This window comes from Rutilus rutilus, assembly GCF_951802725.1.
Source record: "Rutilus rutilus genome assembly, chromosome: 2".
Taxonomy (NCBI): Eukaryota; Metazoa; Chordata; class Actinopteri; order Cypriniformes; family Leuciscidae; genus Rutilus; species Rutilus rutilus.
Window position 1 is genome coordinate 62186336 of NC_140210.1, and position 19735 is coordinate 62206070.

A 19735-nucleotide genomic window follows, 5' to 3' on the forward strand; every position below is an offset into this window, starting at 1 on the left:
TGAGCTCCTATGTTCAGCGGCCTATGCGAGCTGCACAGAGCGGCTGAAATGATAGTTAGTGAAATGATCTGTCAGTTATTATAATACATGACAAAAACAATTGTCTAAATTATGTTGCATATTCCTCAAAAGTTCTTGTCATGATATCACTAGTTGACAACATAGTACTATTTTCGGAAATCATAGACTATGATAATGCGCAGGTGCACGTGATGCAACGCTGTCAGAGCCGACAGACTCGTGTCAGACTCATTTCAGTGCAAAATAATAAGGTCAAAAACGATTTAATATACTGCAAATAGCCTACTAGTTTTTTATGTTTATTTATAATTAATTTAGGCGGACAACAAGGCTACCAAGTACTGCGCACAGTGCGCAGCTAATTAATTTAACGTTTTTTTTCCCAACGTCATTTTTTGTCGATTTTTAGTCGAAAATTTCTGGATATTAGTCGACCAAGATTTTCTTTGGTTAATTACAACAGTAGTTTTTACTGATCACAACCCTCTTGTATTTTTGCAAAAGTTCTGTAACAAAAATCAAAGACTCATGCGCTGGGCTTTAATTTGTCAAGATTTTAACCTACACATCCAGTACAAGAAGGGTACAGATAATGTTATTGCGGATTCTTTATCTAGGTCTTGTCCATAAACATGTTTTCATGTTTATTTTTGTGTATGGGGGTGTTACGTCCCTTTTGGTCTGTCTGTGTTTTTATGCTGTTGTGGGAGGTGTTTGTTTTTATCCAGGCAGAAGACCGGATTGGTTCCTGCAGTCTGATTGGTGCCACGCCCTGATTGATCATCTGACTCCTGGGCGTGTATAAATGCCTCCTTTGTTACTGTTTCATTAGCCCTTTTGTGCTCACATGCTGTGTGTTGCTTGCCTGACCTTGTTAACTGCTGCTAGAGTGTAAAGATTGTTGAGAGTGTTTGTCTTTGGAGTGTTCATTTAAATGTGTGTTTGGACCACCGCCTGTTTAACGACTTTGAGTACAGATTACCCCCTTACATTTCTCTGTTAGCACTTATAATTGTGTATTGTACATAGTAATTTGGGAGGTAGGGAGACCGACGCCACCTTTTTAGTTTTTTTTTTTTTTTTTTTTGCCTGTTTTGGATTAGGGAGTTAGGGAAGTAATTGTATTTTTCTTTTCTTTTGTGGATTAGGGCAGTAAGAGGTATATTCCAAATTAGTTGTTTTTGTTTCATATTTTGGCCTTGTCGGCTCCTGAGGTAAAATCCCATGGTAACATAAATCTGTTAAAACTCAATAAATACTGTTTCATGCACTTTTCTATAACAAAAACCACATTGTTGTTGTTGTTTTTTCATGTTAAGTCCTTTACCCTAGACGGGGCGTAACATGAAATTGGGCTTTCAAATGACACCTATTTTGAGTTAATCAAGGCAGTAGTTTTGATTTTTGCAGCTAGGTGGCGCCTGCGGGTGGTATACTCTGTTTTACAGGGACTACTCAGCAGTCGTTAAAAGTTGATCAACGTGCTTGGATGTATTAACCCTCTGGAGTCTGAGGGATTTTCTGGGCCCTGGAGGTCTTCTGACATGCTCTGACATTTGTGCTTTTTTCAGTTATTTATAAACATGTTAATGGCAAAGGTGTAAATTCACTCTATATAGCACAAACACGGCTACCAAAATATGTGATCACCATGCATGTATATTTTTGAATTTTTAAGAGAATAATGTTTATGCGTGGTTATTGAAAAAAATTAAAATGAAAGGTACTGAAATAAGACCACAAAACACATACTAAATATGTGTCAGTAAGACTTTTGACTAATGAATGTCGTCGCTTCGAGTTCTGGCTTCAAAATGATGTGAAAATCATTCTGCCTAATCGTTCACAATAACACAATACATTGATTTACACTTTGTAAAACAGTTTTTTTGTCAGAAGAGGTTTATGCATGGGAGTGGTAATGGCCTATCAATATTAATGAGATTCAGACCAGGGGTGTGACAGACACTCCCCCACTGGCTAATGGGCCATCAAGTGAAGGAGCCTGAAAGAAGTAGAGGAGATTCAAAGGTTTTGTTTTTCAATCTGTTTTATTGTAATTCCTCTATGTGGAGGAACTAAATGTTCTAAATTTGCTCTAAGCAAATCAAATGTGAGCAAAATAAAAAAATAATCAGTCTGCTATAAACAAAGCAATTGTGAGCGATAAACAAAAGTAAAGGCAGGTATCTCACAGTAAATGCCTATGCCCCGTTGATGCGGGCTCTAAGCAAATAAAATGTGAGCAAAATAAACAAAAGTAAAGGCAGATTGCTATCCTTCGGAAAGGTCAGCAGAGCACACACATCTGAACACAGTCACACATCTTTATGCCACTCATGAAAACAGTTCCTGTTTAACTGAAGACATAAGTGAACATTGCATGCCTGGCATTTCCATGGTGTTAACTGCTTTTTACCACACACTGCTTTGCACTGAACACATGAGCGGCGACCAACTGTGGCAACATCCCTGTCATCTGATGTCAGCTCAGCTCCTGGAACTGGTACATGTTCACTACTGGTCCGTTTTGGTGCTGTTTTCTGTGACACACCACAGAGCTCTGTTATAAGCTGCTCCATAAACTTTTTATGGGACAAGTTACCATGTAGGTCTTTGTGCACAATGAAAGAGTTGGTGGAAGCAATGTCCAAGAAGTGTAGAAAGATCTTTCTGTACCACTTCATGGTTTTGTGTTGTGCAGTGTAGTACTGTATCAGCTGATCTGACAGGTCAACACCACCCATGTGTTTGTTGTAGGCAGTCACAGGTGCAGGACATGGAAATCTGTAAAAAACAAAACAAAACACACTGTGAGCATACTGATAACACAATCAAAGACACTGTATTATTATCATTATCGATCACTAATGGCCATGGATAAAAAAAGACAGTTTTTGTAATATCACACAAGAATATGTACTTTTATATTATGATGATGTAAACAATTATATTTCATCTGTAAATATTACGTCTGTGGACTTACTCGGGAAGATTCTCCATCACACTGAGAACTGAACTGCGTGCCCCTTTGCGAGGTGCTGGAGAAGGAGAGCTAGCTGCACATTCAAAAAAAAAACAAAAAAAAAACTGTTAGCATACATTATCCAAAGTAAACTGATGGGCAATTAATTGTTATGGACGCACAATCTATGTATATATCTGTTGATGGTCCATAGGACAGAGAAATATTACCGCGTCACCGCGAGCGTCTGTTGATGAGCCATATAGACCGCACGCATTTAGTGACGCACGCAATGAACGGATCGTTCGCGAATGACACATCACTACATTTCAAACATTTACACCTGTATTCACAAACATCTGTGCATAAGGCAGTATGGAAGCATGATAAGCAGTGTCATAGTCTAACCAAAACCATACATATATATATATATATATATATATATAAATAATGTCTAGTATTTAGACAGTAGGCCTAGGCTATCACATATTTTACCGGAGGCTGAAATATATTTAGACTAAATCACATTACACTTCAGCAGATATTCACAAATAAGGTACATAAGACATACGGCAGTATTTTAGCATGATAATCAGTGTTATAAGCTAATCAAAACTGAGTGAAATATATTTAATATACAAATATGTTTAGAGAGTAAATAGCCTATCACATTGAAAAAGTTTACACTTGAGCATATACACGAATGTTAGGGATATTGTAAGGCAATCTTTCCTGTAAGATGCCAAAAGCTAGCCAAAACTAAGCAAAATATAGTCTGAAAATTCATATGAGTTCTATATTATCAGAAAAATAATTATATAACAGTAAAACTTACTCCGAAATTGTGTCCTCGGCGGGATCAATTCGCTCTTCAAAATGCTGCCGTTCGTCGTCCGAATTACAATCTTCCTCTGAGGAAAAGGTGAATTCTTCCTCGCTGTCCAGAATCATCTGAAGGGCGTCTTTATCGGAGAAGCGTGCCATACTCAAAACGCAATGAACTATCAGTGAGTCTGATGAAGAAACTGTGTTTGTATGGCATTGATCGGGGGGCGTGTGCGATGCATAGATCACCTAAACTATTTACCATGTGAATAGCGCCGGGGGCGGGGCGGCCTCAGCTCATTAGAGATAGAGATAATGAAGGGAGAAGGAAAAACGGTACCTCTCCTTGCTTTCAAACGGATTACATGAGTTGAAAACATTTGTTCTTTATATAAATTACTTCATTTAAACGAAGAGATTTCAAGCTTCATAAAGACATACAGTATCTCACGTGTCTGTGTGAGAAGTATTCGCTGAGTTATGGTTCATTTTCGGATGCGTTTCAGAATGGACTTAACTGACAGAGAGAAGGCAGAACTCACATCATGTTTATTTTTCTTTATTTGGCGAAAAGCACAACACTTTGTTTTTATTGTGAGTATACACAAAAATAATACACATTTAACAGGATCGATTGATGTATGAAACTCCTATGGAAAATCAAAGTCAACAGAGTATTTATGAGTTTCTTTTACACTGATAAAAAAAAAGCGAGCTGGTTTCGCCGGCGATACCGCCGACCTCAGGGGGTAAAAAAGCTGAGATTCTAAGCTTTAAAATGATACCAATTTTATATCATAAAGTTGTGAGGAGATGTTGAAGCATCAAGAAAAGTGAAGTGTAAATATTGGATATATGTGGTCATTGCACTTTCTTTCTTTAACTATAATTCCTAAAGTTTTTCCACAAACCTACAGATGGCAGTATTCTATCCCTAACACATAGAGCAATGTCCAAAAACTATTTAGATTTAATTAAGATCATCATTTAAGTGATTTTTTCATTAAAAAAAAAAATTCATGAGCCAATTTATGGCGTAGTTAAGTAATTGTGCAGTCTATAGATAAAAAACTACCAAATATCCACAAAAACTATTTTGAACCCCAGGGGACTTAAATGTAAACCCTACTTGAAGACCAATTATAACAAAAACATTCAAAGTCTGTCTTTGTAATAAAAAAAATTATAATTAACTTTATAATTAATCTTTTTTCTTTTTTCACAAGTAAACTGATCTTGTTTTAAGGATGTTTATATGTTTTTACTTTAAGAGTCCTTAGTTTGATGTGTGGACAGCAGTACCTTAACGGTGTCAAATTTTGAGAGTGAGAGGCCTTCTGGGTAGTGCAGCACTATGCTGGTGTTGAAGGAGTCGTCGCCTTGGTTGGCCAGCGATACGAGGACAGTGAAATGAGCTTGATTCACCACCACTAACGTGTCGTTCCTGAAGAACAAACCAAACGCAGAACCTTCATCACATTCTCATGTTTATTTCAAATCAAGAAGAATGGAAATATTCAGAAGCATTAACAGACATTCAGCATTAGTATCATGTCTGATTTATTTATCGGTTGTTACTCACGTAAAACTGAAGTTCAGCTTCAGATCGGCCACACAGCTGTTGTTTGAATCACAGTTCCTTTGAAATGGCACCTAGTCACATACAAAACAGAAACTTTCATAGAGCTTTTGAATGTTGCAGAAACTTTATACAGTAAAGCTGAAGCATCTTATATCATTAAAGGCAGTGAACAGTGGAGTTATTTTTTGCTTTTATTTAATAAACCCCAAACAGCAGAAAACGTCTCGGTTACCTATGGTAACCCTCGTTCCCTGAGTGAGGGAACGGAGACGTCACATCGGTTTGAGTTACCAACGAATTGGGATCACGCTAGGGAGACTATTTATTTATTTATTTATTTATGAACATTTATTAGAGGATAAACCCCATGAGATGAAACATCTCGTTTTCATGGGGGTCCTTTCATGGGGGACTAATTGCCTTCGAGTGAAACTAAAACAAGCCGATGAACATTGGCATGCAACATTTGCATTCTGCGCCCCGCCTGCCAGTGCGGGTATAAAGGCGGAAGCGAGCACAGTACAGAAGGTACAGCAACCATGGCAACGGGACGTGACGTCTCCGTTCCCTCACTCAGGGAACGAGGGTTACCATACGTAACCGAGACGTTCCCTTTCGTTCAGTCACTCCTACGTCACGACAGGAGTTACCAACGAATTGGGATCCCTAACAAAACACCATGGTGCTGGCCCCTTCCAGCGCTAAGCTTCAGCCAGCAGTTTCTTGAAACTTATCTCTTATGTGCGGAAGCTTAGCTGGGAAGAGGTCACACTGCTGTTCCGCAAGACCCGCTCAGTGGATGTCAAGTGTTTGTTTAACTGTGCGTTTCCACACTTGAAAGAGATAGGTTCTCAGTTTTTGAAGATATAAACTGGATCCCACTCAATGATTAGGCCTTATGAATTATTTTCATCCATTTATTTATCAGCAATCATGAAGGTGAAAAACCTTTAGAGAGATAAACATACAGCTGGTAGATATTATACAACCCAATAAAAATAAATTACACACGTAATTTCATTTAAAGTACAAAATAAATACCCTTTAATAGCTTTCACACATTTGTTATAAATGAATTGCTATTTTAATAATTAAACAATCTATATTCAATTAAATAGTCAAATCACTTAAGTTATTATTTATATTTATATTTATATTTATATTAAGAATAATGCGCAATTCACTAAGCGTCAATGAACGCTATATTCCCATGCTGGTAACAGTAACTAGCAAGCATATCAAAGTTCGGCGCTTCTCAATCAGCAGAATTCAGAGCTTACCGGCTGTCACTTCAGAGTTCTTTTAGTGAGTACCCACTCGCACAATATTCAAACAGCTATCAAGCTCAAATCCTCGAGCCAGCGCTGCTGTCTGCCGTTGCATCAGCTCCCGGTGCATACAAACAATAGCAATGGTGCGCTCTTATCCAGGGTGAGCACGCGCAACTGATTGTAAATTAGTTTCACCTGATACTAATGAGGGTATGCAGGTGACGGTCGGTTTGACGCAACAGTGGACATTGGATAACACTGGGAAAGCGTGCCCATGATGTAGAATGGAACGCTGCAGAGCCCAAAACCTGCCCGAAGGGAGGCACTAGGAATACACATGTGCACTAGCCCGTAGGGTAATGAACACATGGCAGTCTCTGAGGTAGTCCCAGCCCGAAGGGTGGGAGCATACTCAGCAGAGACGACAGAGCAGACTCTGTCGAGGGGAAGACACTGGCTAACCCGGGGGGTAACCGTATCGTGGAGAAAACACAAATGGGGTCGCCGTAGAGACCGCAACATAAACCCCAGCCTGAACTCAGCTCATAGTGAGAGGTAACAGGCCTGGCGACCGGCGATCCGCCTCGCCTGACATGGGGGGTGACGGAGGAACTCAAGAGGTTAGTCGTTTGTTGGGTAACCAACGGAGCAGGAAAACGCATGTATCTGGCCCCTGGGGCGAGAATGGCGTAGCAAGCCAACATTAACCTAATTCCTCGCGCTACTGGCCGAAGCGAGTACACGGGAGGAAACAGGTTCTACACGAAGGCTATAAAACCTAGCGAACGTGTTAGGTGTCGCCCAGCCCGCAGCTCTACAGATGTCTGTCAGCGAGGCGCCTTGAGCCAAAGCCCAGGAAGAGGCAACACTCCTAGTAGAGTGTGCCCTCAACCTAGGTGGACAAGGCACGTCCTGGGAATCATAAGCCCGGACGATAGCATCCACTAGCCAGTGGGCTAACCTCTGCTTGGAGACAGCCTTCCCCTTCTGCTGGCCTCCGTAACAGACAAAGAGCTGGTCTGAGGTCCTAAAACTTTGAGTTCTGTCAACGTAGCAGTGTAGAGCGCGAACAGGACAGAGCAAAGCCAGGGCTGGGTCTGCCTCCTCCGGGGGAGCTCAGGAGCTTACTCTTGTCCGACTCCTTCATATCAGCAAGGGTGAGCCACAGGTGTCGCTCCTGGACCACGAGAGTGGATATCGCCCGACCCAGGGAACGTGCGGTGACTTTCGTCGCCGTACGCAGCTCTTGCAGCACCCCTGGGTCGGTACCACCCTCCTGCATGTCACTGAGTGCCTTCGCCTGGTGAACCTGGAGAAGCGCCATGGCATGCAGGGCAGAAGCAGCTTCTACACACGCACTGTAGGCCTTTCCAGTCAGACTGGAAGAGAACCTACAGGCACGGGAGGGGAGCGTGGGGTTACCCCGCCAGGTGGACGCGGTCTTTGGACACAGATGCATCGCCACCGACTGTTCCACTGGGGGGATGCCCTCGTACCCCTTCACTGCCCCGCCATCGAGAGTGGTGAGGGAGGAGGAAGGAGTCACCCTGTGTCGGGCCGCCAGAGGGGCCGTCCATGATCTCGTCACCTCCTCATGCACCTCCGGAAAGAATGGCACTGGGGCAGCGCGCTGAGAACCAGCACGGCCCGCCCCGAGATACCAATTGTCGAGCCGTGAGGGTTCGGGACACTGTGGAGGATTCCACATGAGCCCAACACTCGCAGCCACCCGGGCAAGCATAGCAGCCATTTCCGGGTCCGGCTTCGACAACGCTACCACACCCGAAGGGGGCAACGCAGCCGAGTCGTCATCCCCAGGAAACGACCGCTCTCCCTCCGATGCAGCGATCGACATCTGGTCCTCCGGTGGAGCTCCGAAGGAAACAACCGGAGCCACACGAGATGGCCCGGCTGTCTCCGTCGAAGAGTCCGATGGCAGCGACACGGAGGATTGAGGAGCCCGTGGGGGTCTTTCACCCGGCGGGTTATTCCTCACAGTAATCCTCAGACCACCAATTGGATTAGCCGAAGTAGCCTTCTTCTGAACTGAACCAGAAGAAGAACTAGATTGGGGAATCGCCAAAGGGACTCCCCCTCGTCTGAGGGTTCTCAGTCTCGATCTTAGTGTCGCGATGGTCATGTTCCCGCAAGCCCACTGTGTGCACTCAACCAGATACCAGCTGTGACAACAGCTCTTTGAAAGAAGCAGATCGCGTGAAGTGACAGTTGATATCCGGGAGATCGCGAAGATCACTGCCGCGCCGTAAGACCAACACAGAGAGGTCTCGAAACAGCAGACTCGTTGAGCTCACGGAAAACACAATCCAAACGCTCATTCACTCAGAGGACACAAACGGTCGGCTCCGAAGCAGAAAGTGATTTGTGTATGCGCTCGCTTCCGCCTTTATACCCACACTGGCAGGCGGGGCGCGGAATGCAAATGTTACATGCCAATATTCATTGGCTCGTTTTAGTTTCACTCGAAGGCAATTGGTCTCCCTAGCGTGATCCCAATTCGTTGGTAAATCCTACCGACGTGAAGTAGGAGTGACCGAAAGAAAGGGAACTATTCAGTAGAATTAATCCTCAAATGTGACGGCTGTATTGTGTTGAAAGCGCTGGAGAAATCAAAGAACATGATCCTCGTAAATAAAAAGATGTAAATAGGATCTGCATTAGGTAGATAATGGCGTCATCCACCCCAATGCCTAACTGATAAGCGAACTGCAGGGGGTCCAGCTCTGAGCTCACCAGGGGTCGCAGGTGGTTCAAAATAATCCTCTCCATGGCCTTCATCAGCTGAGAAGTTAAGGCTACTGCTCTAAAATGGTTGGGCTCCCTGGGGTGTGCAGATTTTGGTACTGGAACCACACTGGAAGTCTTCCAAAGCACCACAACTCGGTCCAGACGGAGACTTAGGTTGAAGATGTGTAGAACTACCTCACTAAGTTGATCTGTGCAAGCTTTGAGCAGTCTGAAACTGATGACATCTTGGCCCGTGGCCTTTCTTGTCTTAATCTTCCTTTACTCCTTCACCTGGTCGACTATCAGAGAGAGTGGAGGGGGGTATTGTGGATGACTCCCACTGAGGGAGATGAGGGGAGGGGTGTGGATCCTGCAGGGGTTGAATCGTTACGAATTCTGTCAGGTTGGAGTGTGGAGGGTGGAGGGCAGAATCAAATCTGTTGAAAAACAGGTTTAGTTTGTTTGCCCTATCCTGGCCACCAGAAACTAGGCCCCTCCCACTGTCTTTGTTATGGCCAGAGATTGTCTTCAGTCCTCTCCAGACCTCCCTTATGTTATGTTGAAGGTGCTCCTCCACCTTTTCCCTATCTTATATCATTCTCAGCTCTTTTCTATATCCCCCGATCTGAAAAGCAGATTAAGTGACAGCAATGTCTCGTAAGCAATCCCCATGTTCGGTTGTTGGATGTAAGAGTGAAGATAAGAGTCTTCATTTTCTCCCATCATCTGAGCCACTGAGGACGCAGTGGATTAGTTTTATTTTTGAAGGTAATGCGGCCCAAAATATACCTAAATTCGTTTGTCTGCGCAAATCATTTCATTCCAACAACATTATTCAACTCTTTATTTTCTTCTGTGTGGGCCTCTGAGTGAGTTCACGTAGTGGAACAGCGCAGCGCTTCTGGGTTGTACTTCAGAATGCCAGCTCACTATTGGCCAGCATCACACGCATGACCAGCGTCGGCCAATAGTGAGCCTACGTTCTGACGTACAACCCAGAAGCGTTGCGTGGCCCACACAGAAGAAAATGAATAGTTGAATAAAGTCGTTATTTTTGGGGGGGTTTACTAACAAAAAGTATTCTCGTCGCTTGATAAACTTATGGTTGAGCCACTGTAGTCACTTGGACTATTTTAACAATGTCTTTACTAACTCTCTGCCAGCAATTTCAATTAAAGAGAAGCTTATGGAGGAGTGAGCCAGCTCTCAGATTTAATCAAAAATATCTTCATTTTTTTTCCGAAGATGAACGAAAGCCTTACGGGGTTGGAACAACATGAGGGAGATTAATTACTGACAGAATTTTCATTTTTGGGTGAACTAACCCTTTGGGTGAAGTTTTCCTTTTCAATGATTTATAGTTATAGGCAACCTGCATTCTCCCCCCGACTTAAACATTCACACAAGTCTCTGTACATGAACATGGTCAAATGGAAAAGCAAACACCTTGGAAATGACAGGTAGGTTGAACAGGAACTGTTTCAGGAATGGCAAAAGGGTGTGTGACCGTTTATGTCTCTTGTCTTTAGATCAGTGTGTTCATTAATGTGTCTTTTTGTCCTTCGTTGTGTATCTTTGTATTATTTTGTGTTGTAAATAAATCCAAACAATCAAAAAGCCATTCTTTTAATCTCTCCACATTCTTTGCCATTATGAAAATTCTAGGCTACATGATACAATTTTCAAAAGGCTTGTGAAGAAATAGTCAGTATGGGTTTCATGACCTTATTTCAGTGACTTAAAAATGTTTTCCACAAAGCATGCATTAACGTCATCTTCTCAAACCCACAAACCTTTTCATACATGTTGCTCAAATATTGTAACAGAGTTTGTCCTGAATACAGTGTAATCAGACTTTAGCCATGAAAATGTTACAAGTAACAGAAATAAGCATAGATGTCAGGGCATGTCAGAACACCTCCAGGGCCCAGAAAACACCTCAGACCCCAGAGGGTTAAAGTATAAATTGTGTCAAAGTTAAGCTCACCTCGACATACTCCTCTGTCCTGCTGTGGATGTCAAGGATAGCCATGGAGTTTCCAGAAAGCATCTCGGTTTGTGAGAAATTCATTCGTATCTTTAGCGGAGACACAGTGTCTCTAATGCAGATCTAAAACAAACACAAATTTAGCTGTTAAACCGAAGCTGCCAGGATTGGCTGAAGCTGTGATAGATGAAGCGTACCGGCATGAAGATTGGGAATCCGAAACAGGAGATCCCAGAATCCAGCTGGACAAACTTCTGCAGAGTCCTGGATGACATATTAGTCTGATCGAATAATCCTCGATTGATTGATTGAATCCTCATCACATCCACATTCAGGTTCAGAGAAACATTCAGGTTCTTCTTGAGAGATCCTGAGAGAGATGAGAGGGTTAGACATACGGAGGCCATGCTCTTCATGTGACAGAGACTCTGAGATGTCTTTGACGTTACCAATGCTACTGGTCTGCTCCTTCACTGTGAAACACAAAGTGAGATCAAACGCATTAAACGCTTTGTCACTCGGGCATTCAAAGTCGATCAGACTGATTTCATTGGGACTGAAACTGAGCTGCGCAGATACAGACATCACAGGCCGAGCCCTGAGAAGAGAGAGAAAAGAGTAAATAGCTAATGATACAGTGAGACTAACTGGGCCTACAACAACTCAAACTGATAGTTAGTTTCTTCAAATCATTGCATTAATTCTCCAAACTAAAGGTTCAATTACAAACTGGCCACTGAAGTGACTATACTCAATCAGAGCCAGAGTTCATAACTGAGACCTCGTGTTTAGACTGTCAGAGAATCTGTCCATTATTTTGTGAATGTGTTGTGAAATGTCCTACTTGAGCAGCACGATCCCTCCTTTAGCTCCGATCACGACATCTGTCAGATTATCATCGCTCATGTCCATCTGACCGGACAGAGACACTCCAAACTGCTGCAGACCGGGCAGAACCGAGTGCGCTGGGATCCGCTAAACACACACACACACACACACACACACACACAGTGAGTGCACTCAAACTTAAGGCTAAGCATACTTTAGTTTTTGCATGTACTGTAGGGCAGTGATTCCCAACCCGTCTCCTGAAGTATCCCCAGCACTGCTCATTTTAGATCTCTCCCTAATCAAACACACCTGATTCAACTCTTTATTAAAGACTGCCAAGACCTCAGATGAGAGTGTCAGATAAGAGACATCAAAAATGTGCAGTGTTGTGGGTACTCTAGGAACAGGGTTGGGAACCACTAGGGGTGTCCAAACTCACCCTTACAAAAAAAATAAGTTTATTGAAGAGTGCTATTGGTATACTTCTTTTAAACTAAAAATAAGAAAGTATATTTTCAATCTACTTTTTATGTACTTCTCAGAAATATACTTAGAACTGCACTTAAGTATACTTGATTTATACTGACAGAAAAGTCTAAGTATATTTGGGAGATACTTGTACTCAATCTTTTGATCTAGATATATTTAAAAGTATAATTAATATTCTAAGTATACTTGGCTTTGTCACGGAACGGGGGAATCAAAGACGGCAGGCAGAGATGAGGAATCCAAATGCAGGGAGATTTGAATGAAAATAAACAATCATAACATAAATCAGGAACAAAAGAAAACTGAGGAAAAACAAAGAAAACATGGGGGGGGGGGGGCTCGTGCACAGTAATGGAGTAGACATGTCTTCGGAGTGCTCCGTGACATCTCCTTAATTTTACTTTCACATTATTGCACTTAAACTCTATTTTACGCTGATTTGCCCTTAAAACTGTGCTGTAACCTGTCGGGAGTGGTTTTATGCCAATATGCCTAAGAAAGACGATAGTCAGAGGGATACATCCAAGACGAGCTCGTGGGCCGCTAGCAACGATGCGATACTAGCTGGTATTGCTACCCATGGGGCTGAGCTCGCGAAAATCACCTCTCTCATGGATGCCCTAAAGAAATCTCTGGAGGGTCGCCTCGACGCAATTGAAGTAACGCTCTCATCGCTTCAGAAAAAAACCCAGGAAACCGAGCGCCGCTTTGATGATTTCGACGAAGCCTTGTCAGCCAGTGACAGCCGCATAACAGCTCTGGAAGTTACGTGTAGCGAGCTACAAGTGGCTAACGGTCTCCTCAGGGCGAATGTGAACGACCTGGAGGGCCGCTCCCGCAGACTCAATGTCAGGATTGTGGGCATTAAAGAAGGGGAAGAGAAAGGCAGCCCTACTGACTTTGTTTCTAAGCTGATTCCAGAGTTACTCGGCCAGGATAACTTTAGCAGACCTGTAAAAATAGACCGCGCCCACCGTAGCCTGAGACCGAAGCCTCAACCTAACGAGCGACCCCGGATTATCATCGCCAAGGTCCACAACGATCGGGATGTGTGTTCGACATACTGCGACTCAGCCGTCAACAAGCACCCCTGTACTATCACGGTGAGAGAGTCTCTATTTTTCCTGATTACACGGTGGAGGTCTCGGCACAGCGGCAAGCCTATACAAGCGTGAGGAAGCGGCTAACCGAAGCTGGTGCTAAATGTTCCCTGCGTTTTCCAGCCAAGCTCCACGTCGACTACAATAACACAACGAAGATGTTTGCGTCTCCAGCTGATGCTGAACGGTTTGCCAACTCTTTAGGCCCAGCGAATGACTCTTAAATCCTATATATCATAGGTTATTATTATTGTGTATTTATATATGTATATCTATCGTTATACATAGGTTATATGCACATATATATTTTTTTCTCGCTCTGGATATTTTCCTATTCCACGTAGTGATAAAGGTTCAGGTCTAACTTTTACTTTCAGTTGGTCGTTGATGCAGCATAGTAGCGTCATGTATTTAAATAGCGTTTCACACAGTGTCCTTTTCGGGTACACAAATCTATATCTGGGAGTCTGGGACAATTTCATTCCTCTTTTTTATTTTTTTATTTTATAATGATATTTTTTTTACCTTCGATTTTACTGACTGACACTCCCAGCTATGTTTATTAATTTATGCGCTTATCTTTTCTTATATACACACACTTTCCTGTGGTATTTTCTCCTTATTTTCTCAAGTTTGATGTTCTATGCTGCACCGTTTATACCCTTCCTCTTGTTATTTACATCTCACCAAGCGTGTGTTCTGAATATCGCTTATTGTGTACTATTTGTGGGTGCATTTTAACCACTTGTTAATGTGTTGGAGATGTGCACGAGGCCCAGTGGTAAGTGGGTTTTTTTTTGTGTGTGTGTAATTTGGCGGGCTCTGTTACCCGGCTGCCTCCTTGTTAGCTAGTGGGATTTACTGCTTAGTTCTTCTAGCAGGTTTGGGTCTTTTGGGGGTTTTATTTGTTTTTCTTTATCTGTCTTTTTTATTATGCTTTGTTTTGCCAGCCCTTTGTATGTCATGTGTCCAACTTCACCCTATGTCCCTCCGCATAGATATATGTCATGTATTCACTTAGATCAGGGATGAGTCACATCACTTTTACCACTTGGAATTGTAGGGGTATGGGCAGGGCTCTTAAACGAGGTAAAGTATTTTCACATTTGAAGTCCCTGTCGTCTGATATTGTATTTTTACAGGAGACCCATATTCAGCCTTCTGAGCAGAGGCGCTTAAGATCTGCGTGGGTGTCACAGGTGTACCAGTCCACCTTTTCCTCCAAGGCGAGGGGGGTTGCCATTCTTGTTCGCAGAACCAGCCCATTTGTATTCAAATCCCAGACTACCGATCCAGGTGGGAGGTTCATACTTGTTATGGGTACGGTTAACTTAGTCCCTTTAGTCCTGGTTTGATGGATGCTGTTTTTATGCAATGGTCAAATAAAGGTATAACTACTATCAGAGATCTCTACATTGATAATCACTTTGCTTCTTTTGCCCAACTCCAGGCTAAATTTAAACTCTCTACTAATCATATTTTTCGTTATCTACAAATTAGGAATTTTGTCAAGCATACTTCTTCTCTTCTAAATGCAACCCCTATGCAACATGACTTTTTTGATATAATGACCTCCCCTCCCACTTCCAAACATTTGGTCTCTCGGTTTGTTAATCTCTTCGTTGTGGCAACCCCATCTCTCCATATTAAAGAGGCGTGGATCAAGGACACTGGCGAAGTTATATCTGATGAGTTATGGGCGATAGGTTTAAACAGGATAAAATCATGCTCTATTAATGCTCGACTTCAGCTTATCCAGTTTAAAGTAGTTCATAGGTTGCACTATTCCAAGACTAGACTGAATACATTTTTTCCTGCTGTTTCCCCAACTTGTGATAAATGCAAATCAGCTGAGGGAACTCTTGGGCATCTTTTCTGGTCCTGCTCTAAGCTCACAAGATTCTGGGTTGACATTTTCAGTTTGTACAGTGCTGTTTATAATAGACAACTAGCTCCTGACTGTCTCTTAGTGATATTGGGCTGCTCCAACGATTCTTTGGCTCTACCTTCTGCTTTACAACAAGCCCTCATGTTCGGTATTACCATTGCAAAACGGGTTAACCTAAAGGAGTGGAAGTCAGCCTCCCCTCCTTGTTTCAAGTGGTGGCTTAATGATATGGTTTCCTGTTTATACCTTGAAGAAATATGGTTTTCTATGTCTAACTCTCGAGATAAATTCAAGAAGATCTGGGGCCCTTTCATAGATTACATCAGGAAGAAGAGCCCACAAACTGGGACCTAATTTTTTTCATTTTTATATATATATATTTTTTTATCCTTACTGGGACCCTCACTCCCCTCAGGTCCAGGCTTCTTTGACTTAATCTGTGGACGTTTTAGGGCATCTGCTCAGTGAATGGACACGTATATGTATACTTTTTCCTTTTTATATATTGTGCGATTGCTGGCTGTTTGTGTTTGTTTGTTTGTTTTTGTTTTTGTTCTGTTTGTATTATGTATGTAAAAAATCTGCATAAATAAAATAAGAAAAAAAAAAGAAAACACAAGGAACTGCAGACACCTGCATGACAACAGCGACCAACAGAGAACCAGAGAATACAAGGGCTATTTAAACAGAGGGGTAAACGAGCTAAACAAGGGAAACTGACACACCTGATGAAAATGGAAAAAACTACAAAACTACAACCAGGACACAGGAAAAAAACACAAAGGCACAAAGAAACTTCAACATCAAAGTCCTACATAGCACAAGACACAGAAGCAGATCTGACAGACTTGTGGTAGTGTTTACTTTTGATTGAGTAACCTATTAAATACTTTTTCCACATAGTTTTGCATACTGTCTTTAGACTGAACAATTTGATTGTTTGAAAATATTGATTTAGAAAGAAAACAGATATGTTCCTAATTCAGAATTTTTGTGTAGGCTAGTCCACTGGTTGTGTGCATAGGAATTTACTTCAAATCTACTTAACTCTTCCCCGCCACTGACTGCATTTTCAGGCTTTCCCTATTTTCACTGTTAAACTGTTATAAGTGCTTTTTGTTTCAAATTTTGCTTTTTTTTTAATGAAACTCACCCACATTCAAGTGTTGATAAAAAAAAGCATGCATGAAGCTAGAATTTTTTAAATTAAATTGTTAAAGCACAGTAAAAAGTATTAATAAAAATAATACGTAAATAGCATTGGTGGGCCGTGCATTTCACACCTAGGCCTTCAGTGGTGTCCTACCTGAATTAATAACTTTTAATAGTGTAGCAGCGCACAGACTCTCTATAATTGTTGTGAAATTGCTGTTTTTATTTTGCACTGGCAGTTATTGGGTTAATGCGATGAGTTCGGACGAGGCCGGGTAGAGAGAAACGAGCGAGTGAGTTCGGCTTGTGCGTTAGTGTACAGTGGTTCTTGCGTTCAGATTATAAATTCAGAAACGGAGCCTCCCTAGTATGGAAGGCATTTTCTGCCAAATTTAAATAAATAAAATAATTAAATAAAATGAAAAGCCAAACGTGAAAAAGAAACTACAATACAATTTTTACAAAGCTCTTTATTAACGCTTACACAATAATAGTGACACAATTCAAATTCAAATGTAAATTTTAGTTGTCATTTTAATTCCTCTTTTATTTCACAGTTTTCATTTTCGTTTTCATTTTCAAAGACAATCTGCATGCAAATTCTATGTTAATGAGTGGGTGTGGCTTATTCAAGTAACAGCGCTAGAGACACACCTTATTTAAAGGGGTCATATAATGGAACATGCACTTTTACAAGTTGATTGTACTGATGATTACATAGTTGATTACAATCAACTATGAATTATATTGAGAACGTCGTACATAGAAAACATGCCGTAATGTACCCTGAGTGTAAACAGCCGCATTCATCGTGAAGTGTGCAGCAAGCGATTTGCAAAGATTAATATAAAGATTAATATAAAGGTTAATAAAACGTTACACTCACTTCAGTTCTTCTGGAGGTGCAGCAGGAACACGAATAGTTGGTACCGATCCTTTTTTCAGGAGCAGCTTCTTAGCAAAACCAGCTTTACTGACCCTCGTGTGTAAAGCAGTCTGGTGTGTGAAATGATTCGTGCAAACATGAAAGCATTGACGTTGATCGTGGGGAATATTCCCTTCGAAAACAAACTCAGCCACTGCGTCTTCAGCGGTTCGGATTTAGGAACATCAAAATGATGATGTGTTAGTTATTACACCCAAGAACAGAACACCACAATCACTGAGACGCCATTCTGCTCACAGACAGTGCTCCAGCGTATCAACAACGGCAGACTATGATGACAGCTCGCTCACGAGCGAGGGCGGGTCTGTGTTGAAACGCTGCTGTCAATCAACAATTGTGGGAGGGGAGTCCGACCTCACACGGTCAGACGGCTTGATTTGAGACGGGGAAAACATATAAGAAGATTTTTTTGGGGGATTTTTATCATTTTATGATGGTTGTGTACAGGCACTGCCGACACACATTTCAGTACAATCAACTTGTAAAAGTGCATGTACCATTATATGACCCCTTTAAGTATACTTAATTAAATGAACTTGAAGTATACTTAGCCTATTTTTTGTAAGGGCAATCCTGGAGGGCCACTTTAGCTCCAACTCGCCTCAACACACCTGCCTGGAGGTTTCTAGTATGTCAAGTAAGACCTTGATTAGCTGGTTAAGGTGTGTTTATCTTGGGTAGGAGCTAAACTCTGCAGGACAGTGACCCTTCCAGGAGCAAGATGTGACTACATTTCACCAATCAGCATAGTACAAATGGCCCAGATTTTTTATCTGTGTGTACTCTGTGTGTAGTCATGTCAAAGCAATAACTAAATCAGCATACTTTCATCTGAAAAATATTGCAAGAATTAGATGCTTTGTTTCCAGACAAGACTTAGAGAAACTTGTGCATGCTTTCATCACCAGCAGGGTGGATTATTGTAATGGACTCCTCACTGGCCTTCCCAAAAACACCATAAGACAGTTGCAGCTCATACAGAACGCTGCCGCCAGGATTCTGAGCAGAACCAGAACATATGAACATATCACACCAGTCCTCAGGTCTTTACACTGGCTCCCAGTTAGATTTAGGATTGATTTTAAAGTATTATTACTGGTATATAAATCATTCAATGGCCTAGGACCTCAATACATTGCAGATATGCTCACTGAATATAAACCCAACAGATCACTCAGATCATTAGGATCATATCAGCTAGAAATACCAAGGGTTCACTCTAAGCATGGTGAGTCCGCTTTTAGCTATTATGCCAGCCGCAGCTGGAACCAGCTTCCAGAGGAGATCAGATGTGCTCCTACTGTAGTCACATTCACATCCAGACTCAAAACACTTCTGTTTAACTATGCATTTACTGAATGAGCACTGTGCCAATGTTCGTCCGACTGTTTGTACTGTACTGTATTTTATTTTTTCTAAACTGGTTTAATTATTCCTATTTATTTCTATGTAAAGCACTTTGAATTGCCATTGTGTATGAAATGTGCTATATAAATAAACTTGCCTTGCCTTGCCTTACTCTCTACGTCAGTTCACATATGCACTTATAGTTTGTCCACAAGGTTGGCAACACTGACCTGTAATATTGTTTTACAGTCAAAAAATGGAAGAGCTGCGACAAAAACAAACTGTAAGGTGTTGAGCCCTTGAAATGTGTTTGGAGTTTACTTTGAAAGGATATGCATTTGGCTATATGAATACACTATATGAGTCTGAATATCTGTGTCACACTAAACATCTCTTGTCCTCAGACTCTGGGTTGTTTTTAATGGTTGTTTACAACTGGTAATGAAGAGATCTACTGTGCTAAAGCGCTTCATCATTGTACACGTTTATCCTGCCATGTCAGTGAGTCTGTTTATCTGAGAACATTGGGCTCTTCTGGGATTCTGGGTTAAACTGGGCACAAACACAGTGTTTGGGATTGAGGGAA

The 19735-nt window shown here is 41.8% G+C and overlaps 2 protein-coding genes across 3 annotated transcripts in view; both read right to left on the reverse strand.

The window, feature by feature from the left end:
• LOC311286265 (integrin alpha-D-like) overlaps positions 1 to 12400 on the reverse strand; it is a 44021-nt gene extending 31621 nt beyond the window's left edge. Inside the window, exons 1-6 of the mRNA XM_084402401.1 lie at positions 12241 to 12400; positions 11846 to 11994; positions 11594 to 11766; positions 11397 to 11519; positions 5394 to 5464; positions 5114 to 5255 (exon numbers count right to left, since the gene is read on the reverse strand). Coding sequence (XP_084258527.1) covers positions 5114 to 5255; positions 5394 to 5464; positions 11397 to 11519; positions 11594 to 11766; positions 11846 to 11994; positions 12241 to 12308 — 726 coding nt within the window. The 5' untranslated portion in view covers positions 12309 to 12400. The remainder of the gene's footprint in view (positions 1 to 5113; positions 5256 to 5393; positions 5465 to 11396; positions 11520 to 11593; positions 11767 to 11845; positions 11995 to 12240) is intronic.
• Positions 1 to 19735, reverse strand: part of LOC311286240 (integrin alpha-M-like) — a 153911-nt gene that overhangs the window by 91882 nt on the left and 42294 nt on the right. The gene's annotated exons all lie outside the window — the stretch shown is intronic.